The 22,905-nt window shown below is 36.3% G+C and overlaps 1 protein-coding gene across 1 annotated transcript in view; it reads left to right on the top strand.

The window, feature by feature from the left end:
* Positions 1–22,905, top strand: part of Stacl (SH3 and cysteine-rich domain-containing protein) — a 427,746-nt gene that overhangs the window by 82,871 nt on the left and 321,970 nt on the right. Inside the window, 5 exon segments of the mRNA XM_073988359.1 lie at positions 18,241–18,440; positions 18,573–20,066; positions 20,923–21,108; positions 22,402–22,510; positions 22,576–22,681. Of these exon segments, the coding sequence (XP_073844460.1) occupies positions 19,724–20,066; positions 20,923–21,108; positions 22,402–22,510; positions 22,576–22,681 (744 nt within the window). The 5' untranslated portion in view covers positions 18,241–18,440; positions 18,573–19,723.

Raw genomic sequence — 22,905 nt, 5'->3', positions numbered from 1 at the left:
CATAATCATGTATTGTCATCCAAATCTGTAATGTGTGAAAATTTTAAGTTCGATTGGTCAACTGCAACCGTGTTAAAAATGAGTTACCAGATTTGAAAAGCAAATTAGATAAAACACTGTAAAACAGTGTAAAAATGGACCAATATTGGTTTTGATTTCATATTCGTGTATTGTCATCCAAATCTGAAAAGTGTGCAAAGTTTTAGTTCGATTGGTCAACTGCAACCGTGTTAAAAATGAGTTACCAGATTTGAACTAAACACACACCAAAGCAAGTTAAATAAAACACTGTAAAAACATGTTTTAAAGTGAGTGATAGTTGAATAGATTTGTATTTAGGAAAGGCAGAGTATAGTATAGATTCCTACTTCGCCATAAATCCTAATCAGATTATACTAAGGGATTATAGTATAGAAAAAAAACCTTACCCTAATTTTATATCGTCACGAGTTCAAGAAAAAGTATGATTGATGAATTCAATTAAACGAGAATTCCTATGCTTGGTAGGATTGTCAATGAAAAGCACTTTAATTAAAAAAATCTTAAAATCAGTTATAATCCACATTTGTGTTGAATTATGCGAAATTCATAGTAAATGAGCTGTAACTCGTCACAAGAAAGCAGATGTCGTAAAAAAAAATTGCAAATTTGTTGAGTTATGCCACTTTTTGAGTAAATAACACAATTAAAAGCCCTGACTCTGTTATAAGATTATAATCGATCTGTGGTATATCTCAACAACCACAAATGATAATGTTTTCAGAGAAATTACTATTTCATTAGTCAGCAAAGTACAAAAACCACGTTGTTTTATTAAATAACAAAAATATTTCTTCAGCTTAGTCATACTGTCTCGTTGTCTGAACCCTCGGTACTACTAACCTTTTGTAAAAATGTTCACTTCTCTTTAAACGGAGATAAGAAAAACGGAGCTTACATAACATATTTATTTGGAAACAAAAAAATTTAACTGGTCATCCCAAATTATAAACTTCACGTTTTACAATTTTACTATTTTTTTGATTTCGTATTACCTGTATAAAGCATTTAAGGGTAGCATTAAAAACGTATTGCATATACATTTCTTCTTGGTGGCGTTAATCCAACTGTACAAAAACGGATTTTAAACAGTTTCCACTTGTTCTTTCAGCAGAAATGGTGCACAATCCATTGATTTAAATTTCGCCATTGTTTTGAATACATACCTAGCGCAGTAAAAATAATTACACTAAGCTAACAGAGTTAACTGAAAAGTCCGCTGTTATCAGATGATTACATTTTGAATATTTTTTTTTTCTAAACAAGCCAATGGTCACGACACCGACTCACGCAATGATTTCATAAATAAAAGTTTAACTCTTTGCCCACTTCCATCCCCATATGAAATATTCATATGTGGTGTGGCACGTATACGTAATGTGTGTGTATTATACGACATGTGGCATTTCCAAGTGAACACATTAACTTCCTTTTCGTTGAAACCACATTTTCTAAAAAGGAAAACAAAAACTACAAATCATGTTGACATACTTCTGTTGCATATACCATGAGTGTGTATATACGCTGCAATGGACTCACGTGTTTTTTCTTGTCGAGGGGTGTTATGTATCCACAGACATTTATAAAAGTCTGTATCTGTTTGTTTATTTGTTAGTTTTGTTTTTTATTAATCATCCAATGACATGATGTATATTTTTATGATAGCTTAAGCGCAAGTGACAAATTAAAAAAGGAAACAACCACAATGAACACTCACAGCAGAAAAAAGACACACACAAACCCCAGCATGAATGGTGTACTTATTGCGGATATACCTAAGGCAAGCACATGAAGCACTGCTGCCAAATTCGCAAGCAGCCATTGCAACAACAACAACATCTCAAGAGAATGGTCGAGGGAGAGAGATAAATAGCAAAAAGCCAAAAACCAACGAACTTGGCTATCGCCGACAAAACAGGCCATTACAAAACTTAACCCACAATAGACTGACAAACATGCAAATATTCTGACACACACCGAAAGCCAACTGTCGTCAAGTACATTGCCAAGGCACAAACATGTCGCGCAACATTGCATATTTGTAAAGAAATTGTCATACACATTCTTCGGTTTTTTCTGCTTTGTACTAAGAAATAATGAAATGTAGATCGCGTCCATGTAAAATACCACATGGATCAAGCCAGGAAAGAATATCTTTAGAAACCCTTATTTAGATTGAAACCGCCTAAAATTATCGCGTAAATAGGCAATTTTTTTAATAACATAAACGGTTCAAAATAGGATTTGTCTCGCCGTTTTCTCAAATTCATGCAATTTCTGTGTCATTAATTTAGGGTATTAGTGCCAAAAGGAATCGTTTTGAAAGGCTCCTATCTTGCAAACCGCTTGGCATTTTTTACTTTCTGGGAAAAGTTGTAGCTCTTGTCGTGTAGAACAAAATTTGTGAACAAATTAATTCAAAGAAACTTCATCTTCGAGGTCAAAATCGACATTTCTTAGAACATATGAACCAAGTTTTTTAGAACATATGAACTTTCTAGGGCACGGTTCTTCAATGTTAGAGATTCCTGACGTTAAGAATATTTTTGATATGTAGTGCGATTCTTTTTGTTTTGGTAAAATTAAATTGATGACCCGCATGAAGTTTAATATTTTTAACAAAAATATTACCAATATTCTTGTCAGTAAAGTTGCCAAAGACACAATATAACAAAAATGCAAAGCTTCCAAAGTATCTTAACTCGTTTTTTTAATTGGCAATGGTCTGAAGTTGCCACCCAATTTTGGTTAACTCCAGATGTAAAATTAAAAATGCTGACATAGTCCAGTTTGAAAGTGGATCTTATTTTGAAAGTCACCAATCAATTCGGTTGATCACCTTATAATTTAATTTAATACACTGTGCAGCAGCATTTTTGGGGGGTGGAAAATTTCTTTTGGAGATGAAAGCCCTTGATGGGTATACTAAGAACCCAAAAGGAAATTTTCGCCATAGGTCAAGTTTCTGAGATATGGCGCGATGAAGTTTTTGATTTTTTCCCTATAATACTTGGGAAAATAGCTTTATATCTTTGTTTGGCGTTATTGTAGCTTCGTTTTGAGGTGACATGTCTTCAGAAGTTTGACCTATGGAAAACTGTCCTTTTGGGTTCATCATATTATCTTCATTGACATTCATCGCCAAAAAAAAAAACAAAATGTTCACCCCCCAGCCTTTGATCTCCATATTTTCGCGTACTGATATTTTTCCTTAAAAACGGTTTAAGAAAACGGGTTTTTTGTTCTAGAACTGCAACTAACAAAGTTTTCATAAGCGAATTAATTTATTTTGATTGACAACTCTATAAGCTTTTTAATGGTGTACATATAAGTTTAATCGGTTACTTAAAACCGGTTCAAAAATCGGATTTAATGTCGGAATATCCGGTTCAAAAATTGAGATAAGCGGATCTATCCTCCAAGAAAATTTGTTATTAACGTGTTCATCATTACAAGAGCTATTTGTGGTAAATATGTATTTCAAGAGCACCCCAGATGTCTACATACTACATAGTAAGCAATAACCAATTGTTATATCTACATACCTATACATAACCAATAACGAATATACAGAAAAACAAAACATAGTTTAATTCTGAACCAAGACCGTATAAATGTCAAAATGACAATGAAAACGGGACAAATTGACCCATTATTCAAATTAAACTAAGCTTGGGCAAAATATTAGGAGATTCAAACTCTTTTTCAATTTTCGCAAAGGTGGCTGTTACGGATCGAGTTGATCGACCTATTATTGTATTATTGTATATAGTGCTATTTTCTCTATCGGTATATACATTCGCTTCTCGTATGACCTTTTCCAATATAATGTTAAATAGGTCACACAATAGGCTGTCACCTTGCCTAAAACCTCGTTTTGTTTCAAGGTACCGAGAGGTTCTTTCCTACTTTAACAGCTGATCTTGTATTAGCCAATGTCATCCTGCATAATCTTATAATTTTTGCAGGGATACCAAACTCAGATATGGCTTGAAACACCTTTGATCGAATTAGGCTGTCGAATGCGGCCTTATAGTCGACGAATAGGTGGTATGTGTCGATCTGTCCTTCGTGGGTCTTCTCCAGCATTTGGGGCAGTGTGAAGATTTGGTCAATTGACGATTTATCAGGTCTAAACCGCATTGTTTTGACCCGATTATGTTATTGACCATGGGCTTTAAATGTTCACACAGTACACTCGACAGCACTTTGTATGCGATTGGGAGCAGACTTATGCCTCTGTAGTTTGTACACACCGTCTTGTTTTCCCATCTGGGGATATCCACAGCACACACCACAATATCAGCGTTGTACTTGCCAAGTACATCCGCCAGTGCGCAAACTGCACCTGCTTTGTAGAGAGTCCTGACATTTCAGGTGCAGATTCGCAGATCATGGTCCTTAAAACGTTTGCGGGGTTCGTCAACTTTAAAGCTGTTTGTTTTTCTTTTTTTTCTTTGTTTTTTCATAGTAGGCGGTGTTTTGACGGGGTGAGTTACTAGCCCAACGCCCAACCCAAGTTTTTAACGTTCTTATGGGTGAACGCGCGGCACATGTTAGCTCACTACCTTTGACGGATGTTAAAGCCAGCTCCCCAGGTGACACCACGGGGAGGTCAGAGGGACCTAGATAAATCCTGGGCTTTGCCATGTTAAAGCCGGTCAAGACCGTTGCTTGGTATCATTCATCCCCTACGTCGTTAAAAATGATCTTCGCCCTATAAAAAGGAAATCGGGAATATACATTTCGTTAAAACTCACTATATATATATATGGTAGTATGTCGCGTTTTTTCTATATGTTTTGCCCTTGTCGGAAAAGGTCGCAAAACGTACAAATTTGAGTACGGAAAGGTCGTAAGTCCACAGAAAAATTTATACTTTATGGTTGGGGTACATTGCAATGAAGCAGCCTACAACTTTGGACAATAATATAATGATATTTGACGGGGCCAAAGGACCGAACTTTTGCTTAAAAATCTAATAACTTCTATTTATTTATTTAATTATTTATTTTGCAACGAAAATGTGAACTTGTATTCAAATACCAAGCATATTGCAAAATTTGTAAAAAAAATTAATTTGTTCTTGTTTTGTCGTATGTCTTTCTGAAAATTATATGTGGTGCTTATATGTAATACGTCCTTTGTGTTTTGCAAAATAAAGAGATGATGTTTCCGCTGATTATATAGGCATTTGCAAGGCAGTCGGTCATAATCCTGGGCCGTATAATCATACATTATAATGTATTTGAATCAAACATTTTTTTAAGTTTTAAAAAAAGTTCCACTCTTTAAAAATATTCCATCTGGTCGATGATACAAAATTGAGATCAATGGTTTGAACTGAACTTTTCGGATCAGGAGAAGAGTTTACCTCAAAAAAATAATAATGGAATAACGGCATTGCGTTATTCAACCGCTACTTTAATTTCCATCAATGAAAATGTCAAAAGTTCTTTTCAATATATTTTTAAAGCAACTTTATCGAAATATGTGCTGCATAAATTAGAATATGCACCAAAAATTACACATGGCTTTTTTTAACACCATGTGATTTTGTTCAACAGCCAAGTACTATCCGATCATCTTGCTCAATTATTAGCATCTTCCTTCGTAGAAAATGTTGTCGATATTAAACTATAAATGCGTCCTCTAGCGTGATTATGGTTACACTGCAAACAATTAAAAATTTGGATCCCGGTATATATTTGGCTGAAACTCTGTTATCTGACCATGTATATCCACATATTTGGCATCTTCTAAATATAACTTATGGGGATGAAACATATCATTGATCAAATAAAATACAAGTGTTGAAGCGTAAAAAATAAACGAAGAATACTGTTTTTACCACCATAATAAAAACTGTAATACAGAAAGCGGACGAATGCTTTTTCTTCCTCCTAAAATATTTCTAAAAATTGACTTACGACCTTTTCGTGAGTAGCAGAATATATATATATATATATATATATATATATATATATATATATATATATATATATATATATAATTCTTCAAGACTTTCATATATAAAATTCAATGTTTGTATGTTCCGTATGTACTCAAAAAATTTGTAAACCTATTTTTCTAAAATTTTGAGAAAATTAAGGGGTTGCCCTGATGAAAATAGTCTAGGAAATAGATACGAAAATAGTTCGGGGTAACTTCCTAGGCCATATTTAAAACAAATTCAATATTTGAGAATATTACATTAATTAATATTGAATTTTGCAAACAATGATCATGTTTGTCCCATTACAAAAATAGAAAACACATTTTGATGAACTTCGGAGGGGATGCCTTATTTTTATACCCTCAGCCTTTAGGCTAAAGAGGGTATTTACACTTTGATACGACCAAAAATGTGCCTCATGGAAATAATGGTTTTAGACCCCAAGTATGTTTGTACGATATCCGTTTCAGACAATTTTGTGTAGATCTAGCAATGTCCGTCCGTCTGTCTGTCTGGCAGGCTGGTGCGCACGATAACTCTCGAACGGATCAATCGATTCGGTTCAAATTTTGGGTATCGAAATATTTTGTCCAGATTCGATTTAAGTTCGAAGATGGGCCATATAGGTCCACTCCTTCAGGTACCTCCCCCACAAATGTTCAAAAATTGTCGCAAAACTTGTGCGCACGATAACTCTCGAAGGGAATAACCGATTTGGTCCATACTTTGCACATCGGGTAATTTCTACCAAACTTAGATGAGGTTTCAATATGGACTCAATCGGTCCACTCCTTCGGGCACCTCCCACACAAAATTTCGGAAAAGTTCAGTTTAGGACCTGGTCTCGAATCGCTTTGATTTTTGTTTACGCAAGTTGTATTCGCTGTCCTCTATACGACACTGTAAGTTTCATTAGGAGCAAGTCCATACTTTCTGAGAAAATAGCCTGAAAGTTACAAAAAAACCCTATGACACCGTGTGAAGTGGTTGGAGCGCAAGATAACTCTCGAACGGATTTGCCGATTCGGTCCAAAATTTTGCTTTCGTAACATTTTGTCCAAACTTAGTTCAAGTTCAAAGATGGATTATATCGATCCACTCCTTCCGGTACCTTCCCCACAAAAGTTCGAAAATGTTCGGAAAATGTGTGCGTACGATAACTCTTGAAGGGAGTAACCGATTTGGTCCATACTTAGTACATTATGAAATTTCTACCAGACCTAGATGAGGTTCCAATATGGACTCAATCGGTAAACTCCTTCGAGTACCTCCCACACAAAATTTCGGAAAAGTTCAGTTTAGGACCTGCTCTCGAATCGCCTTGGTTTTTGTTGTAACATCTTGTATTCACTGCCCCCTATACGAAGGTACAAGTTTCCTCAGGGGCAAGTCCATACTTCCTGAAAAAATAGCCTGAAAGTTGAAAAACAAACCCTATGACACCATGTTTATGGGTGGAAGCGAAAGATAATTCTCGAACGGAAATGCCGATTCCGGCCAAAATTTGGCCTTCGTAATATGGTTTTCAAACTTACTTTAAGTTCGTAGATAAGCCATATCGGTCCACTCCTTCAGGTACCTACCTCAAAAATATTCCGAAAAATTGTGCACACGATAGCTCTTGATGGGAGTGACCGATTTGGTCCACACTTTACACATTCTCATAATATCTACCAGATATAGATCAGGTTCGAATATGGACTATATTTGTCCACTCCATCCCGTACCTCCCACACAAAATTTTGGTAAGTTCACTTCAAGACCTGCTATTGAATCACTTTGATTTTTGTTGAAGCGATTTGCATTCGCTACCTTCATTATGACGGTAAAAGTTTTTTCATGGGCAAGTCCATATTTCTTAGGAAAACAGCCCGAATGGTGTAAAAAAATCCCTATGTCACCATTTGGTCTTCGTCATATTATATCCAAACTTAGTTTCATGGGACAATAGCGGTCCACAACTTCCGGTACTTCTCCCCAATATTTAAAAAATATCACTAAAAAGCTAGGACGATATCACTTGAATGGGGCAACCAATTTGGTCTAAACTTTGGATCTCCAATATTTTGTCAAAATTTAGTTTAACTTCTAAAATGGCCCATATCGGTCCTCCCTAAAGGTACTTCCCCCACATAGGTTCAACATTTTTTTTTTTGATCATTTTTCCGATAGTACTATGAAAATCAGGCATTTATTTTCGGTCATCAGGATAGAACAGTCATGTTATTTTCGCGAATTGTGGATATATTAACGCCGAATTTTCTTTCAGTCGATAAAGCGGGGCTTTCTAATCATTTTTCACCAATAAAACCATATAAACATCTCGGAATATAAATAAGAGTCGCGCAGCTATGTCATATTTGTTCACAATAAGATAGAATATGACACAGACAAGTGCGACGGACACATTCTAGTGCTGCGGATGCTGAGAACATGGAACATTTTCAAAATAAGTATGAACAACTTCAAAAATTCTTATAAAAACCTTGATGTTTTGTTCAATAAAATGATTTTTCCGCGAACAACTCTGCCGTTTAAAGATTTAGAAATATGCTCCACATTTAGAGGAAGATAATCTGAAATGAAAACAACCGCTATTTTAATACACTGAGCGAAATTTTAGTACTTTTTAAAAGCAACTTACGCAACCTAAAACCTAAATTTCCATGACTGTGTTTTCCCGCGATAACGGGGCTTTTACATATGCGAGTTCGGTTAAAAAAAACAACTAATTCGTAAAATCCGGTATGAAGAGCTTAACCTGGTCCATTATTATTGGAACATTACACTATTGAGAACAGTCGCGGACGCCGAAATAAGAACACATAAAAAATGCAAAGTCCAAAGGTGCTAAAATTTCCCTCAGTGTGTTAAAATAGCGGATGTTTTCATATCAGATTATCTTCCTCTAAATGTGGAGCACATGTCCAAACCTTTAAACGGCAGACTTGTTCGCGGAAAAATCACTTTATTGAAGAAAAGATCAAGGTTTTTATAAGAAATTTTTTACGTTTTTCATACTTATTTTGAAAATGTTCCATCTTTTCAGCATCCGAAGCACCCGATTGCATCCGTCAAAGTTGTTTGTGTAATATTCTATCTTATTGTGAAGAAATATGACATAGCTGCGCGACTCTTATTAATATTCGGAGATGTTTCTATTATCTGTCAATTTAAACCCGTTTACGCTGTTATTTCGGCGTCCGCGGAATTATTTAAATGGTTTTGTTGGTGAAAAATTATTAGAAAGCCCCGCTTTATCGACTGAAAGAAAATTCGGCGTTAATATCTCCACAATTCACGAAAATAAAATGACTGTTCTATCCTGATGACCGAAAATAAATGCCTATTTTTCATAGTACTATCGGGAAAATGATCAGAAAATTATTTCGCGAAAAGCTAGAAACATAATTCTTTATGTGATTGATACGGAACATCATAGGCTTTAAATCTCTACAAGATTAAAATCGTAAATGCATTCGTTTTGGGATAAATACGCTAACATTAACAAAAATTTAGGTGTTCTATTCTACTGACATGGAGTGTATTTACATATTGTTTTACAAATTAATTTGCTAGACAACAGTGGTTGTTTCCCGATCAAATGTTCTTATTTGGGGCAGTGGTCAGGCCACTTTTTGAAATATGTTATATCTCGAACGCATACCCTATTTAAAAAACAAAAAGGATATATTTACAAAGTGCCTTAATAGGTAAGGTTATCAATCCTTAACAGTATCATTGGGCGGAAAAGTCCAACATACTCCTTTAGCGAAAGGAAAGATTACAGATTTGACAATCGGCCCGAAGAAAGAAAATATTGATTATATTTGATACAAAAAAATTGAATAAAACTTAAAAGAAATTTGGTTTTACAAATGAAAATTTATCGGATATTTTAAAAAATATTATAGACAAAATGTTCAAAAGTGTTTTCACTTTGCTATACCAAAGTTCACGACGTCGCTTTGGTTGTCTCAACAAAATATAAAAATCATTAAAAACATATCAGAACTTCCTAAAATAAATATTTCAGTTAAAACAAGAATAAGTACATATTCGTACACCACTAAAAACGGAATAAAATTGTTGTTAATTACATATTTAATATGCAAATGTGAAACAATTGATGGGAATTAATATGAAGAGGAAAGATTTAAAATGATCAAAACTAATTTTTAATTTATTCCGTCATTTAGGTATAGATGGCGCCTAAGTGGTTGGCAATGTTCGTATTCGTACACCCAGAAGCACTATTTGTTTGTGGTATTTAAGGTTTTTTAAGCAATGTACCACTTATATTTGTTCATTTGGTCTATTGGAATGCTTGTGCTGTAGACAAATTAAAAAATAACGAAATTTTTAATAAAAATGTTGCATGAATAAAAGGTCGGAATGTTCATTCGAAATACTTAAGAACATTTTTATAGATATGATTAACTATGGCAATTTATTCCCGAATTTTTGACGAAAATAGCTAATGGTAGTTCTTCTGCTTCTTCTACTTTCTGAACATTATTTAATTTTTAGGACACTGTGCGTCCAAAAGGAATACTCTTGCCCTCAGAGAGAGCTTCCCTCCACTCACACTATTAAAGCTCCCTGAAGTATGCAACAAAAATAACCTGCAGAATGCTGCTTTAAGACCATTTTACACAAAATACTTTTCACTTTTAAACACATTTGGCATCTAGAATGTTGCAGTATTTTATGTTAGTTGAGTTTATTTTACTTTCAAGAGTAATATTGTAATGAAATATTCAAAATATTATTATTTAAAAAAAACGGTTAACCGACACAAATAACCGGTTTTTTCGGTTAACCGAAAATGAAGATTTTGACCTTCAAAACCTGTTTCGGTTTTTAACGAAAAACCGGGTAACCGGTTTCGGTTTTGGACACCCTATTTGCCACCCACATAGGCGCCATCTATACCTAAATGACGGAATAAATTAAAAATTCTTTTTGATATTTTTAAATCTTTCTTCTTCATAGTAACTCCAATCAGTTGCTTCATATTTGCGTAAAACATTTTGATTAAATAACGATTTTATTCAGTTTTGGGGGGTGTACGAATATGAACTTTGCATACTGTAACTGTTTATATTTTTATTTCCCTTGGGGGCTTTGAGTACGTTGTATGTGTGTATGACGTTCAGCGGGTCTTTCCTTCAGCTCTCGAAATTCGATTCGTTCAGATGGCAATTTATTTTTATACCCTCAGCCTTTAGGCTAAAGAGGGTATTTACACTTTGATACGACCAAAAATGTGCCTCATCGAAATAATGGTTTTAGACCCCAAGTATGTTTGTACGATATCCGTTTCAGACAATTTTGAGTAGATCTAGCAATGTCCGTCCGTCTGTCTGTCTGTCCGTCTGTCTGTCTGTCTGTCTGGCTGGCTGGTGCGCAAGATAACTCTCGAACGGATCAATCGATTCGGTTCAAATTTTGGGTATCGAAATATTTTGTCCAGATTCGATTTAAGTTCGAAGATGGGCCATATAGGTCCACTCCTTCAGGTACCTCCCCCACAAATGTTCACAAATTGTCGCAAAGCTTGTGCGCACGATAACTCTTGTAGGGAATAACCGATTTGGTCCATACTTTGCACATCGTGTAATTTCTACCAAACTTAGATGAGGTTCCAATACGGACTCAATCGGTCCACTCCTTCGGGTACCTCTCACACAAAATTTCGGATAAGTTCAGTATAGGACCTGGTCCCGAATCGCTTTGATTTTTGTTTACGCAAGTTGTATTCGCTGTCCTCTATACGACGCTGTAAGTTTTATTAGGGGCAAGTCCATACTTCTTGAGAAAATGGCCTGAAAGTTACAAAAAACCCTATGACACCGTGTGTAGTGGTTGGAGCGCAATATAACTCTCGAACGGATCTTCCGATTCGGTCCAAAATTTGGCTTTCGTAATATTTTGTCCAAACTTAGTTCAAGTTCAAAGATGGATTATATCGGTCTACTCATTCCGGTACCTCCCCCACAAAAGTTCGAAAATGTTCGGAAAATTTGTGCGCACGATTACTCTTGAAGGAAGTAGCCGATTTGATCCATACTTTGCACATCGTAAAATTTCTACCAGTCTTAGATGAGGTTCCAATATGGACTCAATCGATCCACTTCTTCGCGTACCTCCCACACAAAATTTCGGATAAGTTGAGATTAGGACCTGCTCTCGAATCGCTTTGATTTTTGTTGCAACAACTTGTATTCACTGCTATCCATACGACGGTACAAGTTTCATCAGGGGCAAGTCCATACTTCCTGAGAAAATAGCCTCAAAGATGCAAAAAGCCCCTATAACACCATGTGTAGTGGATGGAGCGCAAGATAACTATCGAACGGACCCGCCGATTCGGTCCAAAATTTGGCCTTCGTAATATTTTGTCCAAACATAATTTAAATTCGAAAATAAGTCATATCGGTCCACTCCTTCAGGTACCTCCCCCACAAAAGTTCAAAAATGTTCGGAAAAGTTGTGCGCAAGATAACTCTTGAAGGGAGTGACCGATGTAATCCATACTTTGCACATAATAATATATATACCTGATATAGATCAGATTCGAATATGGACTATATTTGTCTACTCCTTCTGGTATCTCTCACACACAATTTTGGATAAGTTCACTTTAAGACCTGCTCTCGAATCACTTTAATTTTTGTTGAAGCGATTTGCATTCACTACCTCCAGATGGTAAAAGTTTTTTTCACGGGCAAGTCCATACTTCTTAGGAAAACAGCCCGAAAGGTGTAAAAAAATCCCTATGTCACCATATGTAGCATTCGGAGAGCACGATAACTATCGAACTGTTCAACCGATTTGGTCCAACATTTGGTCTTCGTCATATTATATCCAACCTTAGTTTTATGGGCAATACCGGTACACAACTTCCGGTACTTCTTCTTTAAAAAATTTCACTAAAATGCTAGGACGATATCACCTGAATGAGGCAAACAAATTGTTCCAAACTTTGGATCTCCTAATATTTTGTCAAAATTTAGTTTAACTTCTAATTTGGCCCACATCGGTCCTCTCTAAGGGTACCTCCCCCACAAAAGTTCAACATTAGTGCAGTTAATTCTAAATCCACATTTTTGTCGGCAAGTTCAAATGTCCAAAAAGGGCCACAAAATTCTGAAGAGACCTTAAATACATTGATCTGTCCGTAGGTGAAAGTTTAACTTCACATTGGCTGAGGGTATATATCTGTCGGCAAAGCCGACTGACACTTTTTTACTTGTTTTTTTACAGAAGAATTCATTTACTTTGGTTTTAATTGATTTCCTTGGTAATTTCATAATGATGCTGCGGAGGTGGTTGTTCGTGTCCAATTGCTGACCGAATGTGTTTTGATTTAAATGTTGCTTACTTTGTCATGAACAAGGAGCCAATGAAGAAAACTTGCCAAAATTCGTACACTAGTTGCTATTGATTGGACGAACAAATATGCGGTTTCGTTTTGTTGAGTTGCAGCATTCTTTTCTTGTTTCCTCAAAAGTTTCTACATTTTTAAATTGCATGACTTTGTAATAACAACAGCAATTTCAGGCAAAGACCCCTGCACACTTGTTAAGTGTTATCCACTTATCGAAGGCACTGTGTGTTCATAGAATGAAAGATATAAAGGCACACACATACAGACATAGAAACGAAATGCAGGGAAATGTTTCTCGACACATGGGACAACTACAATGGTCAAACGGACGGATGAAGCGGAACAGAAGACACCAACTAAGATAAGAAAAGTACTTTGGCACGAGCACCAAACTACAAAGTGATTTCATTCATACGAGTGCCGTTGTCAGCGCCATTAAAATAGAAACAACTATAACAAATAAATACGACAACAATTCATACCGATGACTTTGCATTGGTATTAAACCCTTGGGGGTTTTGTTCTCTCGCACGTTACCTTTTCTGCACTTTGATTGTCTGACATGTTTGGTGATCATTTTGTTCTTGAGATGTTCCCTACCAATGCCAATGCTCAAGTCTAAGGGCCTTCTCTAATATTGTTGTTGTTGTATACTTGCTCAATGAAGAGCTAGCAAAGAATACCTGGTTATTGTACGTGATAAGATTCGTTTCTTAAAATACCAACATAAGATGATGACGACTCAAGGGGTTGTTTTTAAGTGACAACAGTCTACAAAACAATCATTATCACACGACGCACAGTGATGTGAAACTGTCACCGATTCAGAATATTAAACACATACATACAGTGGAAGATTGTTGTTAACATTTAATAAAAAATGAGGAACTGTGTCGACATCCGAAACTATAGCTTTCCCTACTCTATCCCTACCACTAATAAATAAAAGAAGTTTTGTGACCACTAGGAATCTCAAATATCAAATTATGGGTAGTTCGGTCAAAAAGTGTACGACAACCTTCTAAATTACTTTAACTATATAAGTCCATATTTACATTAGGCAATTTTCCTTGCGGCAATTGTCAGTTTGTGGTGAGAGAGGGTGTTGAGAGACAAAGGGTTACCATATGCCTCACCTCTCTCTCCTTCAAACTGACAATTGCCGCAAGGAAAATTGCCTAATGTAAATATAGACTAAGGAAGAAAAGTACGCAATAATTTTAAAATAAAAAAATATATAATTGAAAAAAGTTTCAGTGCTTTATTTATAAATGCACTAAAAACTACAAAATCATTTTTCTCTTCGCCTTAATAAATATATTCATTTTAATTTTAATGCAATCGTTTTATTTAAGAGATCACATCACGCAGAAGGATATATGTACTTATCGAGGCTAAAACGAAAATTGTATTCTATGTAAACCCCATTACCATATTACAGCCTATTGAGGCCGCGGGTGGTATCGTTATATGGAGCCTACACCAAAACCCGGATCTATGTCGGCAAACCCCATTGGAACCCTAAATACCAAATTATTACAAATTGCAACACTGTAAAAAGAAAAGAATAATAAACAGAAAAAGAGTAAGGAAAGGATCAAGGTCGGGCGGGCCGACTATATGACACTACCACGATTTCAGTAAAATTTGGCGAAGTTTTTTTCTAGACCAAATTGAGTCACATTTTTCAAATTTCATCAAAGTGTCTGTCTAATACATGAAATTGGGCAAACATATATGGGAGCTGTATTCAAATCTGAACCATTTTCAAAATAATTTGAAGAAGTTATTTCTAGTCCAAATCCCGTCACTCATTTTAAATTCATCAAAATTGGACACACATAGCGATATCCCAGGCGGGACAAGGGTGATAAATATATCAGGCAGGACAAGGGAGACTTCTCTAATATCAATGAGTGCACCCTGAATCATATTAGCTTAATGATATGGGAATCGAACCGACGACTTCTGCGTGCAAGGCGGGCGTGCATACCATTGCACCAAGGTTGTATGCTACTGTAATTTAAATAACTCTATTCATTTTTACCTTTTTACATTACATTATAATCTTCTTCATATGGGTAGAATTTATGCTGTTGCACTAAATAGTAATTTTCAAACCGATACATTCGAAATTTTTGCAAACATAGCGGTTAGAAAAATAGGACAAATAGGTCCGACTATAGCCCTCTCTTAGTCGTTTTATTAATTTTTCACCCACTGTTTACTTTGTACACATATTTGTCGTTGTTTCCGTAGTTAAAAATGGAATACTGCAGATGACACATCGATTTTTTGTGTAAACAGCTAATATTGTCCCAGAAATGTCAGACGCGAACCAAGCAAACTTTTTCCTACACAAGGTAAATATGACAGTTTATTCAAGGTGTGAATTAAAACAGTTCGCTGATAACGGGTTATTATTCTGCATATAAAAGATACGAATATCCACATATTTTATTATCTAAATCATTAAGAGTTACCCAGTTTAAAAGATAATTTTTGTAATACAAAGGTTAATGATATGTAGTTACCTTATAATACATTCATTATATGATATGTGACAACAAATTTAAATGTAAAAAATGCTAAATTTTGAAATTAAATTGTTCACTACGAACTGCAGCAAAACCAATATGTCTCACTTTGGGTTAGAACTTCATCTCCATGCAAAGTTATCAACTACAAATGTAGCCACAATAAAACAGTAGATGCAAGATCATACAATATCATACATCTAAAATTATAAAAATTTTGGTTGCATTGGTTTTATATTTGGTGTCTCGAATTACAAATAAAATTTTTCGAATAATTCCAATAGAATTTTCATCCGATACAGACGTATTGTCTTGATTTTATAAAATATTAGCCGACCCGGTCTGCGTTGCATATAGCGCATTTAAAAATAGGGCACAGGGAATAAGCCGCCTAGGTCCTAGGGTAGGTACCCAGTCTACTCCGAAATTCAAAAAAATATATAGCCTATTTTCACCAGGGGTCATTCCTGTACATTCTCTGAAATTGTCAAGAAAATCAGTTAAGTAGTTTTGGATTAACATACAACATATTTGTAAAAGTAGGCGTGGCCAGGTCTCTAGGCGCCAAATGAGTATCTAGGGTCGGAGACACAACCACTATTGCCTCGCAAATTAATTTTCTCAACGATACGTTCGAAAGTTTTGCTAAAATAGCGTTTTTTAAAAATAGGGCATAGGAGAGGTTTCCCGCCCTGTACATTCAAATTTTCAAGAAAATCGGTTCAGCCGTTTATGAGTCTATAAGGAACATACTAACATACCCACATTGCCTTTTATATATAAGATAAAAAGAATGACCTTGTATTTATCAAAAGCTGTAATAAAACATTTTACTGTAAGCTGTGCCGACTGAGATATACCTTCAGCCTCGAACATAAAGAAAAGAACCAAACACAATACTTCTGATGTTTTTTTTTTGAGTTTTTGGGCGGTATGGATTTGCCCCGAAAAAATTCTACCGTTTTAATTAGGGCCACATACAAAACATGCTGTCAAATTTAAAAATAATCCCAAACGGGTTGTTTAACTGCACTCTTCCTAAACGTTGTGTGGGAGGTACCCGAGTGGTCAGATGTAGTCGATATTCGGACATAATTGGAAGCTGTATGAAATAATACGAGGATTATTTATCTACTACCCAATTAAGTTGGTACCAAAAGGCTTCTTTGGAGATTATGGGCCATTTTATGAGGAAGTATGGACTTGCCCCGAAAAAAATTGTACCGTCATAAAGTGGTTCGCAAGAACAAGAAGCTTTTAAACATCGCTTGTTCCGAATTCTGTGTGTGTGTTACCCGAAGGAGTGGAACGATATAGCCCATCTTCGAACTTAAACTAAGTTTGGACAATTTATTACGAATGCCAAATATTGGACCCGATCAATTGCTTCGTTCGAGAGTTATCGTGCGTACCAGCCAGCCAGACAGACGAACGGATATTGCTCAATCGACTCCAAATTGTCTGAAACATATTTCGTCCAAACATACTTAGGGTCTAAACCCATATTTCAATGAGACACTTTTTAGGTCGTATCAAAGTATACGTACCCTTTACGGCTGAGTCTATAAAAATAGGACCCTCTGAAATTATGAATGTTTTCTATGGTCTTAAGAATCATTACTAAAGTTTTATTTTATATGCCTTCTTGGGACACTCTAACGCTTATGAATTCGTTCGAAAAAGTATGTCAAAAGGTTTTCATGAATAGTTGGCTTTAGTACGGCGCAGTTAACTTCATAGCATGTGTGTTCGTGCGTCTATTTTGAGGACCCAATTGTTGCCACCAAATGTTTCATTCGTGAATTAACCACGAACTTTTGAGTTCAAAGCAATTTTATCTTTTTGTTGTTATTTTTGTTCGTTGTCTTGCATTTGCAAAGGAATGCAAAATAGCTGCCATGTAAAGCACATTAAAGGAAGAACAAGATCAAGTCAATGACATAAATTCCTTCCTTTTCCATTTGGTATTGTAGTCTTCTTTGCATTCATGACGTTGATACAAATTTTCTGTGCAAATAGAGTGTCGTTGAAAGTAGCGATGGATAAACGATTTCAATGGGAGAGAGTGTACCGCAAAATTTGTGTGGGAAATGTTAAGAGAAATAAATTTATTCTGGTTGTAAATAAAATTTCAACAAATGGATGCATCCAAGATTATCTTTTAGGAAGGAAGTGTTTTAGTGGAAACGTAGTATTTTACGAATTAGATGTAGCTACGTAATTTTAGGGCTTTTTGTGTTATTTTTAATCCTGATTGATATGTATATCCACTTTAACATCTTCTCGTACTTTTTTCTGTTTTCTCTCCTTTCCAGATTTACAAATGATAATGCCGATGAGAAGCGACAGTGCAATGTTCTAAATGAAATTTGACAAATTGAAGCTGTGAAAGACTGTCGAAGACTCGGTTTCATCGATGTTCATCGACCAGACCAGTCGAAACTTATTGTGATATTTTTATTATCGTTCATAGAGCCCTAAAACCAGGGTATATCTATATATCTAGTATATACAAGTACGTAAGAACATTGAACATCAAACAGACAACATTGAGAATTTGTTCTGTTTGTTTAGCTTTTAATTTACTTTTATTTTTTCTGTCATTCTTTGTTTAAATATAATAATGCATTTTATTTCGATTGTTAAGGTTAAAAGCAAAAACAACAAAGAAAAAAGACATTTTGTACCAAAAAGACAAAAACAAACAGCAGTTGAGGTTATTAGTGGAGGTGTTGCTGGCAGACGTATTCCCGCTTGGGTTGGCAGCTAGTCGCCATGTCACATGGGGGCGGCCAGGAATGTTTGTAATATTTCCAGCTGAAGAACTCATCTTGATGACATACGGTGCTGCTATACCTCGTATAAGTCCACGACCAACACTCGATTGCCTACGTGAACCAAAAGTTCCCATTGTTATTCCTGCCCGAAGTTTACCGCCTTCGTCGCCACAACTACCACAGCAACAGTCAGCCCAATTTTTGGCTCAGTCTGTGTCCAGTGTTCAAGAGTTCCCCAGTGCACTGCCCACTCCCACCACCTCAATTGTCCCAGTCCCAGCACCTGACATCTTCAACGTTTACGATCAAGGTGGTTTAACAGATCCAGGTCTTGGTGCTGAGCTGCCAATTTTGACAACGGGATCAGGTGTATCCCCACGTTATCCGTATCCCGGTCGAACACCGATTTCTACAATTAGTGACCAAAATAATCCTTCGGTGCACTTGCCCCCACCCATACCACCACCCACTTCTGTTACGCCTCCGCGACGTTCATCGTTGAAAAGATCCACACCAGTGCATCGTACCCCAATTGCCCTTCGTAAGATTGAAGAGGAACCGGCAAATACAATACCCACTGGTGCCTCCTTCCAACCTCCTATGTATAATGATCTAAACATGCGTTCCTCACAGCAACAACAACAGCAGCAGCAGAGCACATCTGTGCCATCACTTCATGGCAGCCAAATCGAATTTGAATATCCTACGGGATCTCTGCAGCGAGATCGCAGTCCCAGTATATTCCTGGAGCCATCAACACCAGATCCTACGCAACCGCGTTTGGGTCCGGGCTGGGGTAGGCCCATGTCGCCAATGGATTTGCCCCCCGAACCATCTACCTCACAGAAATCACCATCCAGTAAATCATCCCGCCTCAGGCCTAAGCTACACATACCGCTAGGACGTTTAGGACGATCAACTTCCAGCGACCAAAGAGAATCCTACAGATTACGCGAGGATTTGGAATTGCAAGTAGAGAATCCGGTCTTCAATACGGAAAATTTAAGACAACGAAACTTTGATGCCTTTTTCGATTCCGGCGAACCAAAATACAAACTCCAACCCAAAAGTCCACAATCGGCAGCGAATGAGTCATCATCATCGGGTGGAAAAGTATCTCCTGCATTGGACAACTATGCTGGTGTGTATGATTCCTCACCACGTCGAGGCCGTAATACGCCGTCGGGAGGTCTTTTCGCCCGCTCCCACAAAGACGAGACCACAAAGCTACCAGATGCAACGCGCTCCAAGACTTCCGATCAGTATGACCCAGCACGAGATGTGCGGTCCTCCTCATTGGGTCCCGGATCGGTTAGTGTTGCAAGTGGTGGTAGTGCTAGCGGTGTTCCCCAGAAAGGTGACAGGTGCCCCCAAAATAATTTTTACCAAACTCTAATCAAAATGTTTACAATTCGAGTATAGCTTCCTAAAACAGTCAAGCAAGCTAAACAAAGTTCCACCACACTCCGTCTTGGCAGATCAATTATACATTGTAAAGGAAAGGGGGAGAGTGGAGGAACAACCAGCGCCTTAAACGTCTTCTAACCAAAGGAGTATTACAAATGCCTGCTAACATTTCGTGTTAACGTTTGTGTTGTTCTTTTGGTGTGTTTGTGTGTTGGATGCCAATATAAGCGAGCGATTTGGCCAATGATAATCGTTTAATTGCCACTATTGAAAAAACCTGTTAATTTGTCACTAATGCGATTCGATTGCTGTCATTGTTTGCCCGTTTTTGTATTATTGCACATTTACTAATACCAACGTACTGTGTTCAACATAAAGCTCCAAGTTGCTATGCATGCCTAAATATTTCAGGGATTATTTCATGGCGATAGAGATTGAAAACATACATATGTATGTATATATGTATGAACATTCATCGTTTATTTATAATTAACGCATTAAGGTCCCTTACCTTTCATCTGCGCAAGCTGTTGTCACAGTGACCAAGTTTCCTTCCAGCTGATTTTCTTCACAGCCCACAGCTTCCTTAGGGACTCATTTTTTCTCGTTTTGTTCAGTTGTTTAAATTACTTTTTGTACTTTTCTTTTTTGCCTTTCCTTCTTTGTTATTATTATTGTTATTCATGGCCATTGATTGCCACACGTTTTTTGTTGTTTTGGTATTTTTTGTTTTTGTGTTTTATTTTGTTATCCTTCCTTTGCCATTCTGCCATGGCGTGATAATAATGCGACTTCTTGTTTGTTTCCATCTAGATTTCTTGGGAAAATCTTTAGGTGGTCCAAAAAGTCGTAACTTTTTTGGGTGGAGGGGACGTGGTTCCCCCATCCCCAAGCCTAGTATGGCGTCCCATACTAGTGTGCTTAAGGATTACGGTCATAGTAGTTTAAATGAGGCTTTTAAATCCCAAAATAATGTCAACTTTAAATTGATTAAAACTGGTAAGTAAAAAGGAGAAATATACATTTCTTCAAATAAAAGTTGAACTTGTAGATTGCTTTCAGGGAAATAACACATCAGTGGAGTTCTTCTAAAATATTTGGATATGTTTTGCAATTTACCCTGTGCTTCATACACATTACACACACATACACACTAGCCACCACTAGCCACAATGGTATTTTGTGTCGTCCACATGTGTAGAACTTTCAACTTTTCCTTCGACTCCAACTGAGGCCATTTTTTTCACGTCGCCGGAGTCGACTCTTAGGATAATTTGCTATACCACAGAAAATTAATGAAACATACACCATTTTTCACATATTCTTGGACCCTCATATTTGAAAATACTCTACACCACAGTGTGGAAAACGAGGAACTCTTGGTCTCTCCCTTGATGAAAATTATATCACTGTAGCGGATAGATAACCGAACAACTGTCTAACATATATGTGGGTTCCTTAATAAGATGGTTCTTTTGTACGTTTACCATCCATGCTACAAAATGTCTCAATCACGATAGAAAAGTTTTGAAATCATGATAGAGAAATTCCCATTTTTTAATTGATAAGAATTACCATGCTGTACGGGGCCATTAAGTTTTTGTATTATCTTTGGTAAAAATAATATAATACCTCCAAATTGTGGATCTGTTAAAAATTACCGAAAGCTATTTTTAAAAAAATTTGAATTCCTTGAAGGAATACGTATGTGTGTAAATGTTACCAAAGCGGTCCGTCTGTCCATTTTAAAATAAAGAAATTAACAAATAGCGTGTCGCAAACATGCAAAATAAATTCAATGGAAAACTAGTGAATAGAGAAAGTGTTGTAGGATATCACATGGTCGGCCAGTTCCGACTATAGCCCTCTATGTAAACTTCGTCTTGGATATCAATACATATGTACGTACAGATGAGTACACGACTGGAAGGAATGAATTTACAAAAAAAAAGAAATTGTACGGGCGTTGCTGTATAACAGGGACATGTTAAAAGAAACAAACAAATCTTTATATATTTACGTCTTTGGTACTTATTTCCTTATTGCCTTCAGTCGTCTTGTGGCGATTTCGTTTTTAATTTCAATGGCCTCAATAGGAAAATAAAGTCCAAAGGTCAACTAGGAATAACAAATGGAACGGAGGATTATTTTCATTATTAATATCTACCGATTTATTGTCTGTTGTGTATAGGATATTTTGATTAGCTCTGCAGTCTACAACAACACCTTTCTTTTGTAAAATATTCATCGATATCGTTTTTATTTATTAATTGCTCTTAATTTTGTTGGCAGTATCCGACTTTACCGAAACCCTTTCCCATTTGTACGAGGAACATGCAACTGCCCTACAAACCCTTGTTACCAATTATCGTATAAAGAATGCTGAACTTAGAAAAGAGAGGTAAGTAAATCACATTATAAACTGTTACCATAAAATGTTGTTTTTATTCATATTTTCCATTTCAGACCCGCCTGCCATTTGTCAATTTTCCAAGCTTGGGAAACATTCCTACAGGAAGTTGAGACAGATTCACAAGCATCAAATGATGTGGCACATGTCCTTTACCGCCAGGTAAGTTAAAAGAGTTTGTAGATACATTCAAATTTAATTTATTTCTCTACATCCTAAAATAATCTATTTTCCGCATTATTACATTCGACCTGTGCATTAGTCCAAAGTGCGGTTCCTATTTTTCTTGTATGCCACTTTCTTTAATTAAATTTAACGAAAGGATGTTAAATTGTGTTCAAATATGATGGGTTTATAGCTGCAAGCTTTACGGGGTTTCAATATTT

The sequence above is a fragment of the Musca autumnalis genome, unplaced genomic scaffold (genome assembly GCF_047663935.1).
Source record: "Musca autumnalis isolate F117 unplaced genomic scaffold, ASM4766393v1 scaffold_5, whole genome shotgun sequence".
NCBI classification, from domain to species: Eukaryota; Metazoa; Arthropoda; class Insecta; order Diptera; family Muscidae; genus Musca; species Musca autumnalis.
The sequence above is the reverse complement of the archived record's forward strand: the minus strand, read 5'-3'. Positions and strand labels throughout refer to the sequence as shown.